At 46.9% G+C, this 15460-nt stretch overlaps 1 protein-coding gene across 2 annotated transcripts in view; it reads left to right on the forward strand.

The window, feature by feature from the left end:
* Positions 1-288: 288 nt before the first annotated feature.
* The window catches only part of DDRGK1 (DDRGK domain containing 1), a 41517-nt gene continuing 26345 nt past the window's right edge, over positions 289-15460 (forward strand). For both annotated transcript variants that reach the window (XM_087736907.1, XM_087736908.1), the window contains exons 1-2: positions 289-446; positions 6733-6894. In XM_087736907.1, the coding sequence (XP_087593033.1) occupies positions 359-446; positions 6733-6894 (250 nt within the window). In that variant the 5' untranslated portion in view covers positions 289-358. The remainder of the gene's footprint in view (positions 447-6732; positions 6895-15460) is intronic.

Below are 15460 nucleotides of genomic sequence, written 5' to 3' on the forward strand. Positions count from 1 at the left end.
GCCAGGCCCACCGACGCCGCGCTCACGGGCGGTTTTGCCTCACAGTTTTTAATTTCTCCTTTCAATTTCCCTCCCGGGAGCGCCAGCGGCCGGGCCGGGCCCCGCCACCTCCCTCACCGACCGCCCCGGGGCCGGCGCTCCCTGACGGCCGCGCCTCACCGCCAAGCCCCCCCCCCCCCGGCGCGGGCTGCCCGCCGCCACGCCTGCCCGGCCGCGCCGCTCCCGCCTGAGCGGCGCCCCGCTGCAGGCATTGCGCGGGCAGCCCCTGCTCGGGGGCCTGGCGGTGAGGCGGGGTGGGCCGTACCAAGTGCCGCCCCGCCGCTCCGTGCGGCCGGTGTGGGCGGGGCCGGGCCGGAGGATGGACGCGGCGCTGCTCGCCGCCGCCGCTGTGCTCCTCGCCGTCCTCCTCTTCTTCGCCACACGCCTCCGCGGCCAGGCGAGGGCAGGTGGGTCGCGGCCCGGTTGGGCCCCCCCCCCCCCCCCCCGGGGTCGCACCTTGCCCCGTCCCGGCGCGCTCAGGCAGGCCCGCCCCTGCTCTCCCGGGGGGGGGGCGTTTCCATGGAAAACGGAGTGGGGGGGCACCTTCCCTCAGGCCCTGAGGGGGAGCCGCCATGGCGGGGGGGTCCCGGCGGTTCCCCCGCGATCCCTGGCGTCCTGCCCTGCCCTCCGCCCGCCTCAGGCCCCCGGCGCGGCAGCCCTGGGCGGGAGCGAGGCCTGGCGCTGCCGCCGGCCGGAGCCCGGGTCTCGGTTCCCAGCCTGAGGCGGTGCCGGGGTGAGGGGACGCCGGGTTTGCTGGGGGGGGCGGGTTGAAGCCTGGCGGGGTTCCCGCTCTCGGGCCGGGCGGGCGGAGGGAAGGTGTCCCCAGGGCTCCTCCTGCAAGCGGGGAGTGAAATCCGCGGCGGGCGGGCAGGCGGGTCTCACCCCTGCTCCTCCCGGGCGGGTCCTGGGCAGGGGCCGGGTGATATTCATGGCATCATTTAGGTTGGAAAAGACCTTTAAGATCATCAAGTCCAACGCCTAATTCCTGCCAGACGTGAGACCTGAAAGGCAGGCCACCCCCTCTCCGGCCTGACAGCCTTCTGCATTTCACAGAAATTACCCTTTTCCACCTCCTTTTTTGCCCTTCTCTTCCTTTTCCACTCCTCCTGACGCTGCCAGGGCTTGCCAGCCGTGCCAGGTTTAGGTGCGGTACTGCGCAGTCCCGTCCTGGGAACGGGGTGGATGATACAGCACTTCCAGCCCTCCCTCCGACAGCGAGGATTTTATTGCTGACCAGCCGCTGCGGCAGCGTGGAACCGCGCTGGAAGCGACCTTGCGTGGGTGCGAGTCGAAGGTTACGGGAAGAAGTCAGATGCGGCCGTGAACTTATCAGCCTTGTTGTGTTTTTGAAGTGGAAGAAAGTTGCTTAGCTGCAGGGTCTCAAATACAGATGTTTAGCCAGGACAGTCGCTGAAGCCTTTGTCAATATAACAACACCGGTTTCCAGGATTTGGGGTGTTTGGGGGTTGGGTTTGTTTTGTTTTTCTTTTGAGGGAGGAGGTAGCTTTGATAATTTTTTAAGACAAAAAAAAAAAAACCAACACCTTTACTATAAACTTGTGTTTATAGTAACACAACACAACAGTGCAAGAGTGTGTGCTGGTAAGGACTTTGTGCTAAAAGCAGTTTTTGCTGATAATAATTAAATTTTCCAACACATTTCTCTCACACCTTTTCTTGTATAGACCTGGTCTAAATCTTTCTTTCTCAACAGCTTGGAAACTGATGAAATTTCATCAGATTTCTAGTTAGTTAGAGCTGAGCTTTTGGTAAAAGTGAGTGATGCATGTCCAGAGAAATGAAACTGCTGAAAATACATAATTTGCTGAACTTGACTTGTGTCATGACTTAGGGGCTGTGGGGCTTGGGAGGATTTCTTTTTCTTTTCTTTCTAAGCGTACAAAGTTCTAACTAACTTGAAGCTCAAACATTCATTTTAAATGGTCTGAATTCTCAAAAAGCTTCAATACTGGTTTTGAGCAGCTTGGTTACAGTCAGTTTACGTTCAGGATAATTTAATCATTTTGAAGCATCTTTTTCAGTGGCATCTTTTTGACACTTCCACATTGGTCTTGCTTTTTATATTGGGGTTTTAAGGTGATTTCTACCTTCATATAGTGATTTCTGTCATTATCAAGTCCTTTACAGAATTTCAGATTGTGGGGATGGCGTTGTCCTCCTTACACAACAGAAATTATTTGTCATGATCATTGAGGCTGTGGTGTATTTAATATCTGCAAAATTTGGTCTTAAATAGGAATTTGCTTTCGTGTTCCTTTTTCTTATGTGGAAAATGGAAGCTGCTACAGTTCTGCTAGTAAATCTGTGCTGTCTCACGGAAAGGATTTGAAACCAGAGGCTCTTGACCTAGAGAACTGGTTGGTAGCTCTCACCTTTTTAATGTCTAGGGATAGGGGCAGCAGCTTCTCTTTATGCTCCCTCTTGGGGAGTTGCCCTTTTAAAAATGTTCAAGACTTGACTGCTTTAGCTAATGAAGGGAGCTAAGGATCACAAGAGGTAAATCCTGTAACTTCGTATTTCCTTCGAAAGGTCATTTGGAGCACGGTGTTTCCAGCAAGATCATGCCTGGGCTTGTTCTGCTGAGAACAGAAAAAAAAACCAACCCATAGCATTGCTGGCTTTTATGCATGGTTGGCGTATCTATTTGTGAACAAGGCCTAATGTGATAAGCTGTCCTGGGCAAAGGCACCTCCTCGGGGAAGCCAAGCGTACTTCCACCTGCTGCATTTTGAATCACTTTCTCGTTGAACTTCACAGGTTAGGTTAGCAGGAAGGTAGAAGGTGCTGGATGCTGCGGGCGTGGTGGGAAGTACCGCTAACTTGTGAGGGTGCAGCAGGTGGAGCTCTCGCCGCATTGGTGCAGAATGAGGGCGCTCCCGAACTAGTAGCTGTGTCTTGCTGGACCGCTTAAAACTTGCCAGCCCAGGTGTTACCCTGATGGACTTGCTTATCTGATATTACTGGAGATAATGTGCTGTGATAGGCGAAGGATTGCTTGTCAAGAAAACATGTCTTTGCTCTGAGCGAGTGGAAATTTGCAGAGCTGTGTAAAGGAGCAGGTTTCTACCTGGGGGATGTAAAATTAGGTCCGAAGAAGCCTGGGCTGTGAAAGATTTCACAGTAATCTTTGCAATGATGTAACAGTGGTGCTTCACATCCCGTTTAGGAAAGAGCTCTGCTTTCAGAGCAGAGTTCTGCTCTCTTCCTCTTCGGGAAGGGCACAGTACAACCAGCGTCTCACAGTTGCTGCTGTGCGATGGCTGACAAGTCAGAGGAAATAATCTCCGTTGCTACCTCTGCGCTGTGCTGATGTTTCTGAAAATGCAGAGGCAGAGCTGCTCTCAGCATGGCAGTAAACCTGCTGTCCCCAGAAAAGAGGTATAGTCTGGTTTATGAAAGGCTGAGTTGGAGACTGGAGAACATACAGCTTAAAATACAAACTAAACCCTTGTCCATTTTCCAGACATCTGTTTAATTTTTTGTTTGTATTGCCTGTTAATTTCAGGGCTTTATCTAATTAATTTCTTCTGGCCTGCCATTCTGCAAACCATCGAGCAACTCGTGGATCAACTTGTCTCACCTAAATAATGCTGGTCATTAAGTTTCACTCAGATGGCTCTATGTCGAGTCTAATGAGCCCTTGTGTGACTAATCGCTGCGTGACCTGGCTAGCCTGGGGTGCCACTCATGTCTGAGACCTCTGCAGCTACAGGAAAATGAAGAGATGTATTCAGATAAGTGCAGTGGCCTAAACCACGCCCTGTGCTGCAGGAGGAGGTGGAAAAAAACCTCAGGGCCAGGCCCCAGAGAAGATTATTCTGGACCTCAAATCTGACAGTCAATCCAGTTCCCAGAATAAGAGCGAGAGGGTTAAGAGTATTCTCTGTATTCTCTGAAACCAGCACTCGCACTCCTCCGTGCGCAGCTTTAGTCGATCTGTGACACTTCCAGTTCAGAGGGAGAGCGAGCACGTCTAACTTTCTAGATACTGGAACAAATGATGTGTCTTGAGCCACATAGGCAAATCGTTGATGCCTGAAGAACCAGCCAGGTATAAGCGTGTTACAGGCAGGGTAAATGATTCTTTTCTCCTCCCCCTCATGAAGGATGGGAAGAAATGCAAGCTAACATTCACATTTTTCAAATGACTGTCCGGCTGAATGCCTTGCAAACAGAAGCTATAGGGGAGGGGGAAAGAAAACAGCTCTATTGAAGCATTTCTGTTCCTACTAGATGACAGTCCATAGTGTCTAGGTGTCTTCAGTTGTTTGTCTGAACCTGTTGGAGATCTGACTAAAGTATTATCTGACAACTGCCGTGCGTGTTTGACCACGGTACGGGTCGGGTTTGGTGGGGTTCTTGCTACTCTCTGAGCCCTGTTAACCCTGGTCAACTCTGAGGAATTACCGTGTCTCCTGTAGAGAATTAAATTGAGAAAACAGGATAGCTTGGCTCACGTGTTTGTCTCTGTGAGGGTTAAGCACCTCGGTTTGAAATGAATACGTGGCTTATAAATAGATTCCTCTTTCACAAAATGCAAAACAGTCTCTGTTTCGCAGGACAACGGGAACCAAAAGCCCCAGAATGAGCGAGCGCTAGAACCGCGCAGCTGATGCGCTGTGCAGGACCACCTTTAGAAGTGACTGAGGTAGAGACGCTGAAGCTTTCAGGTGAAAGGATGCTAAGGCTTGAATTGCAGCGTATCTCAAGAAATTATTAAGAGAAATATTGCGTTTGTACAGAAAGTCTTTTTGCAGACTAAGTATCTCTGGCATTTAGTAGTGTCCCAATAAGTGATCTGCTGCTCTGCCTTTGCAGTATAATGCTTTACTGTAGCGTGTTCTATAGCATTCAAAATAAGCATTATCATGCTATGCATAAGACCGGACCAGTCCTGAAGCAAAATGATCAGATCCCTGGAGCCTACGCTCTGTAATTTATTATAGACCCGTTTTGGTCCACAGATAAAAGGAGTGGATGAGAACAGGAGGGTGACAGCAGTGTGACACTACAGTGACTCAACTCAAAATGTCACGGCGTGTGTTAGGGCTGGAGTTTGCTGGGGGACTGCTAACATCAATGTTGCAGCAATCCTGAACTTCTCAGGGCTTTGCTGGCCAAATACTTCCCCAGAGTACTCTGCTTTGCAGTCCGTGCTGAGCTCGGTGCTGCTGCAGCTGTGGTGTTATCAGTACCAAAGTTTGCTGCTTTGAAGCTACTTGAGATAGACTGCGATGAGCTGCAAGCACACCTTTGATCGTCATGTAGATGCAGTCATAACGAATCTTATTTTCTGATCACAGATATGCTAATAGTGGTTTGTTTAGGAAGGCACTGTTTGGATCAGAGGATGCTGGAGACTTGGCAGAGTGTGGAGAGCATTTTGTGCTCCTGCTGGGACACCATATAATGCAGCAAGGCAGAAAAAATGTGCCCCAAGTTTAAGTAAACGAGTAGTTACGCAGCTTTCTATGAGACCATTTGAATATTTGCCTGAATTAGGGCATAGTAGTTCATACTTTGCAGGATTGAGCAAGTAACAACATACACAAATATCAGTTACGCTTATCAACAGAATATGCAAAGCAGGTATCGGGGCTGACGATATTTTACCATTATCTGATTGTTTCGACATGACTACCATCGTTGATAGCAACAGGCTCATGGAGGTCCCAAAGAAAAACCTGGCAGAGGGTTTTCTATGGAGAACTTCTGAAATGAGCCCACCCGTCAGTCGCTGGCTCCCATGCTCTCTCCCAACTGCTCCTCCCTTACGATATTCCTCATTTGTCAGGTCTTAATTAGTAACTGCAGCATACGCAGAGAGGATGGGAGTGAGAGCTGCAGTGACCTTTGGTGTCCTGTCTTCCCCTACATGTGTTTGGTGGGAGACTTGCAGTTTAAGTCAGCGTGGCAGAATGAAGTTACCCTGTGTGTATGATGGCTGTAATTTGTAGTCCTTATTTGCTATTCAGGTTTTGTTTCAGGTATAATGATTTACATATTCCATTCTGAAACACACGTGCTCTGAGGTTTGCATTCAGGTGAATCTACTTCTAAGTTACCCAAGTACAAAATAAAAATTAAAAAAATACTAAAAAATTGAAATACTTTAAAAGGGAAGAAAAATAATTCTGGGTCCTTGCCTTTTGGCAACTCAGAAATTATTAGACTGCTAGTCCTGCCAGGTAAAGGGAATTGTTTTCTGGCAGAAGGGAAAAACAGATTATCAGTTTAGATTAAATAAGAATGTTTTTTGAGCACTTGAGGGATGGGTGTCTTTGTTTTGTGCTATGGTGATTTTGGGGGGTTTTTTGAAGTATGCAAGCTCTGTCAGATCAAATAACATTAGCAGCACATAGCTATAGCTTTTTCTTTACGATGATCAATATGTTATCGCAAAAGAGACTGCTGTCAGGATAAAACTTCCACTGCACAGAGCACTGCGCGCAAATAAGAAAGTTCCAGTGCATGATCCCGCTTAATTGTAGGAAAGGAACTTGCACGTATCTGCTGCCATGCAGGAAAAAAACGACACGAGAGTGGGGAGGCATTCTCTCATTTGGAAACCAGCACTGGTATTGCACTTCTGATTGCAGAAGTTCACTGGCAGAAGGACAACTGCAGCAAACAGAGATGGCAAATCTCTCATCGATTATATTTTTTTTGCAGCTGATGAGGAACACCAGCAAAATGTGGCGGCGGCGGCAGCAGTGGCCAGGCCTCGGCCCCACACTGAAGAGAGGGGAGATGGGATGCCAAGGCGCCGGAGGAACATGGGAAACCGGATGATGGCCCAGAGGAGAGCGCAGCAGGCGGACGACTGGCTGGAAGGTAACATTTGGTTCAGTTCATCTTGCAAACACTGAAATGGACCTTAGCAGCAGATGTTAAGGTTGGTGAGGGGGTGCAGTTGGCTCCTGAAGAAAGTTTTTCAGCTTTGCTGACTGCAAATTATTTACACCTTGACTATAATCTCTTTGACTGTCCAGCTTCTCTGCGTATGTCATCACTTGTCTCTAGATACCGCTTACCTTTAACTGAAGTGTCTGCCTCCTCCTGTGGTGAATTGTGGCAGTTTCTTGTGCCAACAGTGCATCACAGCATATTCTTCACTTACTTCCTAGAAACCGCCTTTCGTATTTCCTGCTTAGCCATGCAGGTTAAATTTCGGTAAACAGAATCTGCAACTTGCGCTAGAATAACGAGCTGTAGTAAAGTATTGGCTTCTTGCAAATTGGTGGGAAGCATTAATTCCCCAATGTAATCTCTGCAAAAACTGGAGTTTTCTTTCTGAGAAGCCATCCAGGTGGTGATCAGAATCAAGCTGATTAGCTGGAGATCACCACAGACTGCAGCGTTTTGACTTGCTGGCAGCAAGTTGTTGACAATGAGTCCTCTGTTCCTGTGCTGGATCTACAGTTAATAGCTGTACTTCTGTGGTGTGGTTGTAGGCAAGAATATGGTGATAAATAACATCTTTCTACACCCCGCAAGCCTCGCTCCCTTTTCTGGTGAAACTTCACACATTGTTATCTTTATTGCTGAAGAGGTGATACCACCATGATTCACCTAACTGGATTCCTTCTACTTTCAGATTGTGGGTTAAGTGTTCAGGGTTTCTGCTGAAGTATTGCTGAAAGTGGGCTTTCTTCACTGGAGTTTGCAGTGGAGATCGGGGTGTCATCTTGGTCTGCAGTAGGTGAGAAACAGTGAGCACACACGTGTGATGCCTTGATTAGGGGCTAGTTGCACTTACTTCAGCTCTTCTCGTCTTGCAGTTTGTAGAAAACGTCTTGCGCTCACGTTAGGAGGTAAACGTGCTGTTCAAGCTAATTATGTTCAACAGTTTCACAAATGGAAAATTGACAGGTCTGAACTTTTCAACTTTTGTTATTTCTTTTCGTGTGACAATGTCCTGGAAAGAAAATGGAATCTAAAAATCTTTCACCTTAAACTCCAGACATCAAAAGTTTGAATGCCAAAGGCCAACAGTGAAGCTGTCAAAGCAAATGGCTTATCTTACTTTGTCGCTTTAGCAATAGAAGAATCTGTGTCATTGGGCTTTATAAATAATTCTTTTGTAGCTTACTGTACATCAGACTCAAGTGCTGCGGCTCTTGCGTGAAGCTCTCTTTGAAATGACATCCCTGTTCTATTTAGTTTTTTAATTTCTTTTTCAAATTAAGACAACTTCTTGCTCTGTCTTCTGTTTTGTGCTTCTGTGTGTGTTTTTATTCATATTCTGGGATGGTCTTTCCAAGTGCTTAAGCACTGCTGCACAACAGTAACACCAAAGCCTTTGGAGACCGAGCGTAGACTTCAGCCGTACAGCTGTGGAGAGAAGCATCTGCCCCTGGCTCCCGAGTGTGAAGGTGTGAACGACTCATGGCCATATTACTTGGGATTAGCCCCCCTCTGTCATGGCCTGGCTGTGTCTGTGCTGCGAAGCCCTTAGCCTGGCCCTGAGCTACCTGTATTAGTGCGGGGTTTGGGTTTTTGTTTTTTTTTTTTCCCCTTAGAGAAGGATGTGTTACATGTTTTGAAGCCCACTCTCTGGGCATGTGGCATAGGCCTGCAATCACCTCTTGAATTTGTCTCCTTTGTGCGTTTTCTCTGTGTCATTGCAATATAGAGCAGCTTTGTCTAATTACTGCCTCCGTTTGAGCCTCTTGAAATAACAAGTTATCCCCACAGCAGAGTTTTGTGTTACAAAAATGAGTTGACTCACATGGAAAGAGAGCCCAGAATGCTTGCAGTGATGTACGGTCCCAGGCAATGCAGGACCAGTTGGGGCACCCGGGGCTGAAGAGCAAAGTTATTTGGCAATGTAGACACAAACACTGAAAACAAGCCAGTCTGGTTTCTTCAGTCTTGACTTGTAAATGTTCTTGTTGCTTTAGAAGACTTCTGAACATCTGCAACTGAAGTGGATTTTTTTTTTTCATTGTTAAAATATTGTCAAATTTCTTGAAATGTTTTACTACTAAGTTTCCGTTCTGTGTGTGGAATTTCCACTCAGGGCCTGTGTTTAGCTTTGGGCAAAGCTACCTGATCCGTGTCACTGACTTCTGCCGCAGGTCGGTGCAGGCATAACACCAACCCATCGCTGCACGATTTCTAGCACTGAACTCGGGAAGGGCGTGAGGATGCCCTGGCCGTATCTGTTACCGTTACAGATGTAAAAGTGGAGTCAGGTAGGAACTGCTGTTATCACCAACGTATTCTGCCCGTCGGGAGCCAGTTCTGCTGACTCTAGGAAATGGTCTCAAAGCAACACTTGCAGGCTTTGGAGCTGCGGTTAAGCATGAGGGTTTTCTGTTTTCCATCTAACAATCAGATTTCAATTCCAGAATGAGAAAGAAAGCTTCAAGGGCAAAATAGTAGCCCACAGTTTCTGCTGCTTGTGTGAAGTTGTTGTGTTGTGCCAGTACTCAAATCTCTCGCAGAGTATGGGGGTGGGGGAAACCAAACAAATTGTGGCACTAGGATCAGAACCTTGATAGCTTTTAGTTGTTGTCCCTTCTGTAGTTGAAATCTTTCTCTTATTTACTTGCAAGTCTGGGTAAGGAGGAGTCATTTAATACAGGTAAGGATAGCAAATGATTGTTTTGAATACTCAAATCTCTACCCATTGCCGGTGGAGCTAAAACAGGTTATAATTCTTCCTTTAGCTTGGTGAGGTGGGGTAGGACACCTAAATTACTTGCAGATTGGCACAGACAGAAAATAAAGGGTGAAGTGCTAAATGCCTCGACTTTCCTACCAGAATTGCAACCCACACGGTGTACGTAGGTTCCTTATTCACGGGTTCCATGTGGGCTGCGCTGTGCTCTGGGGGCAGGCCTGCTAGCCGGGCGCCTACGCTTGCCTGAGTAATGTTTTTCAGTGGTTAGTTGAGTACTCAAAGGAGGTCATCTGTTATGAGAATATCAACATCTATTAATATCCTCTGGTGACCAAAGATTGCTGGGAGGTATTTTTCATTTGGTGACAAAGTAATTCTCAAAATGACTGAGACCCCTGAGCTGTGTTCCATGAGCGTGGCTTCCAGGCTGGCTTTAGAAAAATGGGTTTGGTTGGCTTATATTGCCCAACTTAATTCTAGTCATAACACTACTGTCTTTCAGGCAGCACAGGCGACTTGTTAAAGCATGTGTGCCTCGGAGGACATCTGCTCTGCACATTGTAGCAGGGTGCCTATGCCTTTCCCCGTGGAAAAAGAGTCTGGAAGGAGAGTTCTGTATTCATGTGGTTAGGTTCCTTCTGATATCCCAGCTAGCAGACTTAATTAGCTCTGTTGCTTCTTAATTTAAATTGAACCCAGACAGAAGTGGCTTTGTGGGGCTAGCTACAGCCAAGACGAAAATAAACTCACTGCAAGGCATAAATGTGTGTGGATGTCAGGCATTAATCATGTAGGGCAGGAGAGGCCAAGCTAAGCAGTGGAAGGAAGCGGGGGGGAAAGGGGATAAACTGGAGTCTGGTTGAGGATTGTTTGGGGCCTGGGGTAGCGTGAATAAATAGTGTTAGTCATTTTCCAGTTTCAGATCCCATTTATTTATTGACTGAGGAGGGTGTCTTTTGTCTCTTGTTTTTGCCTGACTGATGCTCTGAGTGCATCCACTTGGACTTTGATCACCTTTGGGTACATGTAAAGATGTTTTGTCGAGAGCTTTTATTTGGTTGCTGGGCATGTGCAGAAAAAGCAGTCGTCCAGTTCTGGAGTTGAGCTTGCACTTCCAAACCTGCTCATTGGGCCCTGCACGCTGCAAAGAGCTCTGCAGTGAAGGAGGTACTTCTCTTGACACTACATTTTTTGCTTCTTGGAGCAGAAAGTGACCTAGCCAATCTGGTGTTTGCATAAAAGTTTTAGTACTGTAATTTCCTATCAAGTGACAAGAAACTTGTGGGATGAACTTATAATGGCAAGTACGGTTGGGTCGTCTTGATCCCACTGTGGTAAAAATAATGAGGAGGATGATCCGAGGCAAATGTCTGTTTGCTTGAAGGACTGTTGTACATCATTTCTGACAGTGACTTTGTACAAACATGTACTGAGAAGACCTGTCTGCCTCAGCACGCGATGCGGAGAGACAGAGGTGTGCGCAGGCAAAGTGCCTTTTCCAGGGTGGTTCGGTCAGTCGGTGAGTAGGACGCGGGTTTTGCAGACCAGGTTTTCTGTCACTTGGAGCGGTGTCTTAGACCAAAACCTGCTGCTGTTGATTTGGGGGGAGGGCAGCATTTTTGTTGGCTGAAACTGGTGGGTGTCACGGCAAAGAAACAGACTTCTCTCAGAAACGATAGCCATCTCCAAACTGCCAAGCAGAACAGAGGCCACTGGGCACAACCCTCTGGGTGGAAGGCTTTGGTGGGTGCTGTGGGTGAGGCTGAGCCCCACAGAGGAAGGAAGGAGGCAAGAGAGAAGGACGTGCCAGGAGAGCCTAAGCAGCCCAGTACATTGCCAGGGAATATTTTCAAGGTTTTAATTTTGAAAGATGCTCACTTCTGCATCCTACAAACAAATGACCTCTCTGACTTGGTGCAAAAAGTGTTGCCAAAAAACGGGATTTTGTGTGGATTGTTGTGTTTTGATTTTTTTCTTAACAAACAGGAAGTAAAGACTGCCTCAAAGAAATAATCTGGTTTTGTCAGCGGCCTTTATTCCTAACTGGAACGAACTACAGGCTCTCTACTTTTGGCAGCAGCGTATAACTCCAAAAGGTTAAATATCCCAACATCTGCGTCCCTTTTCTCTGAGCTTTTAGCCCAGTACGTCTGAGCACAGGTGTAGGAACATCCAGTACAGTGAACATTGGGTTAAATTTACTTTGCTTCCACAGAATTGATAATGATAAAGCCAACAGCTTTTGACTGAGTGCTGTAGCTTGTAAAATAAAAAATGATAACAAGAAGTTAACAGTTCCAACATAAATTAAATCATAATTCCTCTCTTCTTTTGCTTGGCAAGACTTGGAGATCAGAATCTCATGTTTTCCTTTATACATGTTCATAACTATTGAGGAAGAAAGCACAAAACAAACAAAAAAAGGTTTTAGAAGTTTAAAAAAATACAATATTTGGGCATTTTAAAATGCCCATTATTGCTTTGTGTAGCATCTAAGTCCAGCATTCAAATCTTACATCTAAAAATAAATCTTGCACGAGTGTTTTCTGATAGTTTTGGGGGAAAATAATATTAAAAATAACTATGTTTTTATATCACCATTCAGTGATGGGTACTGTGCATAACTGAAAGAGAAGAACGTGTTCGTGCTGAAATTTGCCAAAATAAGAAGCACTTTTTCTGAGCATACTGTCTACCTCTTGTGTAACGTTGCATCTCCCCATACTCTGGTGTGCCAAAAGATCTGGAAAATGTATAAACTTAGAAACGCTGATGTCGTCCTATGCTGTTCTTGTGAAACAGCTGGTAATAGAGCTATATTAGTTGATGCAGTAGTTGCAATAACTTTAATGCTTAATCAGTAGGAAAACCTTTCTAGTAGAGTTAAACTTTGACTACTAATATCCTAAGTAGTGAACTAAAAGTTAATTTTGACTTGCTACTATTCATATAGAAAGTGACTTCAGTGTTATCAAAGTATCCACAATGTGTGTCTGCCCTTGAGACATTTCAAGCGCAGATGGTGTGTGGAAGAGGTAGGTGTGTGGTTTCTCAGTTATGCCATATGGCTTTATTCAAGAAAAAACTTCAGGTCGCTTGACTTCTGCTCAAAAGGGCTAATGTCCTTTGTTTACTGTCCTTTTTCTGTGTAGGCTGATTTTGTGGCTTCAGATTAATAAACCAATGTCTCCTTCGGTTCCTAAATCGGATAGCTAGCAAGTTTTTTAAAAGAATATTAAAAATTGTTATGACTGTACCACTGCAGGTCTGTGTTACTCATGAATGCCCACACCTTTCCATATGGTGGACCAATTCCTTTCCAGTGGCTGGTGTACATCTAGTCAACGTTAATAACACGCCTATGTCTTCGCCCTTCAGGATGGACTGTTTGTTTTGCCTACCATCTTTCCCCCCCCTTTCTCCTACTGCTTTTGTTAGGTGGTGCGTAAACAGTAAATAAAGCAGCTAGCTGTGCCCAAAGGACTTTTTGTGAGTAGCCACACGTGCAGCTTGCATCCTTTTTCGTGGATGGGAATCCGTTTGCTTCCCTTCCAAAACTTAGTAAGAAGCAAGACGGACCCTTTGACATAGATGACGAGGGCAACTAAAATACATAATGCAGCTTGTTTCGTTTGGAGTTTTTGCATATTCTGTACACAGTTGCTGGTAAATTCCTGTCCTGATAGAGGACATCTGCACTCCAGCACACTTTCTAAAGGTATTGGGAAGTATTTCACAACAACCCCAGGCAACGCTGCAGGCGTGGGGAGGAATGGCTGGAGAGCTGTCTGGCGGAAAAGGACCTGGGGGTGTTGGCTGACAGCCACCTGAACATGAGCCAGCAGTATGCCCAGGTGGCCAAGAGGGCCAATGGCACCCTGGCTTGTATCAGGAATGGTGTGGTCAGCAGGAGCAGGGAGGTGATGGTGCCCCTGTACTGGGCACTGGTGAGGCCGCCCCTCAAATGCTGTGCTCAGCGCTGGGCCCCTCAGCCCAAGGCGGCCATGGAGGGGCTGGAGCGTGGCCAGAGCAGGGCAGCGAGGCTGGGGCAGGGGCTGGAGCCCAAGGCTGGGGAGGAGCGGCTGGGGGAGCTGGGGGGGCTCAGCCTGGAGAAGAGGAGGCTGAGGGGAGCCCTCATCGCTCTCGGCAACTGCCTGAAAGGAGGCTGGAGCCGGGGGGGTCGGTCTCTGCTCCCCAGGAACAAGCAATGGGACGAGAGGCAACGGCCTCAAGCTGCGCCAGGGCAGGTTTGGGTTGGGTATTGGGAAAAACTTCTTCACCAAAATAGTGGTCAGGCACTGGCCCAGGCTGCCCAGGGAAGGGGATGAGTCTCCATCCCTGGAGGTATTTAAAGGACGGATAGACATGGTGCTTGAGGACATGGTTTAGTGGTGGACTTGGCAGTGCTGGGTTAACGGTTGGACTTGATGATCTTAAGGGTCTTTTCCAACCTTAACAATTCTATGATTCTATTTTTAAAAAGTAGTCTGTAAATTTCAAGAGATTCAAACACCTGTGTGACTGTTAACTGTTTCCTGTTGTCCTGCCTCTCAATCTGTTCAAAACATTAAGGAAAAGCTAAGATTCCCTGAAGCTGCCTCTCAGCTGGTCAGCTGAGCAAAACCCATGTTTGTGTGAAGCAGAGTATGTCAAGTGATGTGAAAGCGTCACTGTAAGTCAGACTATCTCTGCTTTCTGTCTCTTAGAGCTGGAAGCCGGTGGGAATGCTTTGCAAGCTCTGGAAATGTCGGTATAGTTATGCTGGACTCTGTAAAGATGGACCAGAATGTGTTGGTAGGGTTGTGGCCGTGGTTGAAAGCAGTCCCGTTATGTCACATCCAAGCAGTTCGGGTGAAGAAGGTCCTGTGTGCCTTGAGGTTTGGTGTTCTTTCTCGGCACCGTATGGTGAAGTGGGAGCAGGACTTTGGTGTCCTGTGGTCCTGTGAGCAGTTAGGGAAAGTCACTACTGAAAAACTGCTTGTGTCAAGTTTAGAGCACTAAACTTCTCTCCCTTTCCTGCCACAACCCTATGTACGTCCTGGAACTGCCGTGTTCCAAGACATCAAAAAAAACTGTAGAGAGCACCAAAAAATACAAAAATACATTTTCAGCTTCAACTATACGATGATGTCTGTTGTTAGGTTTCCCAACTGAGTATGCACGCAGGCTTTGGGTGATGATAAACTGCTTTCACAAGTGAGCACAATTAACTGAACGTCTTGCATCACATCTGAAGCACAGGGGCAGATGGAGTGCATGTTCCCATGGACTGACCCCCCGTGAGGTCTACTGGCGTTGGCAACTATGAATACGTGAAAAGTCATTGTTAAAAGCTGCTGAAATGTAAAAAAAGTAAAAAAAAAAAAAAAAAAAAATCTCACTGGCTGTGTGCAGCATCCACTCTGCTTTCGGTGCAGCTAGTCTGCTGCAATAACCAATTAATTCAGCACATCCTTTTACCATGTGCTTATATTCTTGTCAGCATGCTCAGGTTTATTTAGCACATACTAATTGCACCCAGGTTTAGTGCACTGCTGACCTTTAATGCTCTGCTGAATCATGGGCTGTGTCTGCATCACTCTCTCTGTCTTTTGTTGGACGTAACTCCATGTGCTAGAAAAAGCTTGGGGGAAGTGCTACTTAAGGGATCACATCAAATGCTTCAAACGGGAGGAAAGCAAATGCTACTGAACAAAGGCATGTTTGATCCAGGAGTGGAAAAAGGCTTTAAAAGCCTTTGTAGACTTCTGCCTGACCTCTGGCTCAGGTACT

Source organism: Nipponia nippon, unplaced genomic scaffold (genome assembly GCF_047370975.1).
Source record: "Nipponia nippon isolate SJK-2023a ecotype South Korea unplaced genomic scaffold, ASM4737097v1 scaffold_6, whole genome shotgun sequence".
NCBI classification, from domain to species: Eukaryota; Metazoa; Chordata; class Aves; order Pelecaniformes; family Threskiornithidae; genus Nipponia; species Nipponia nippon.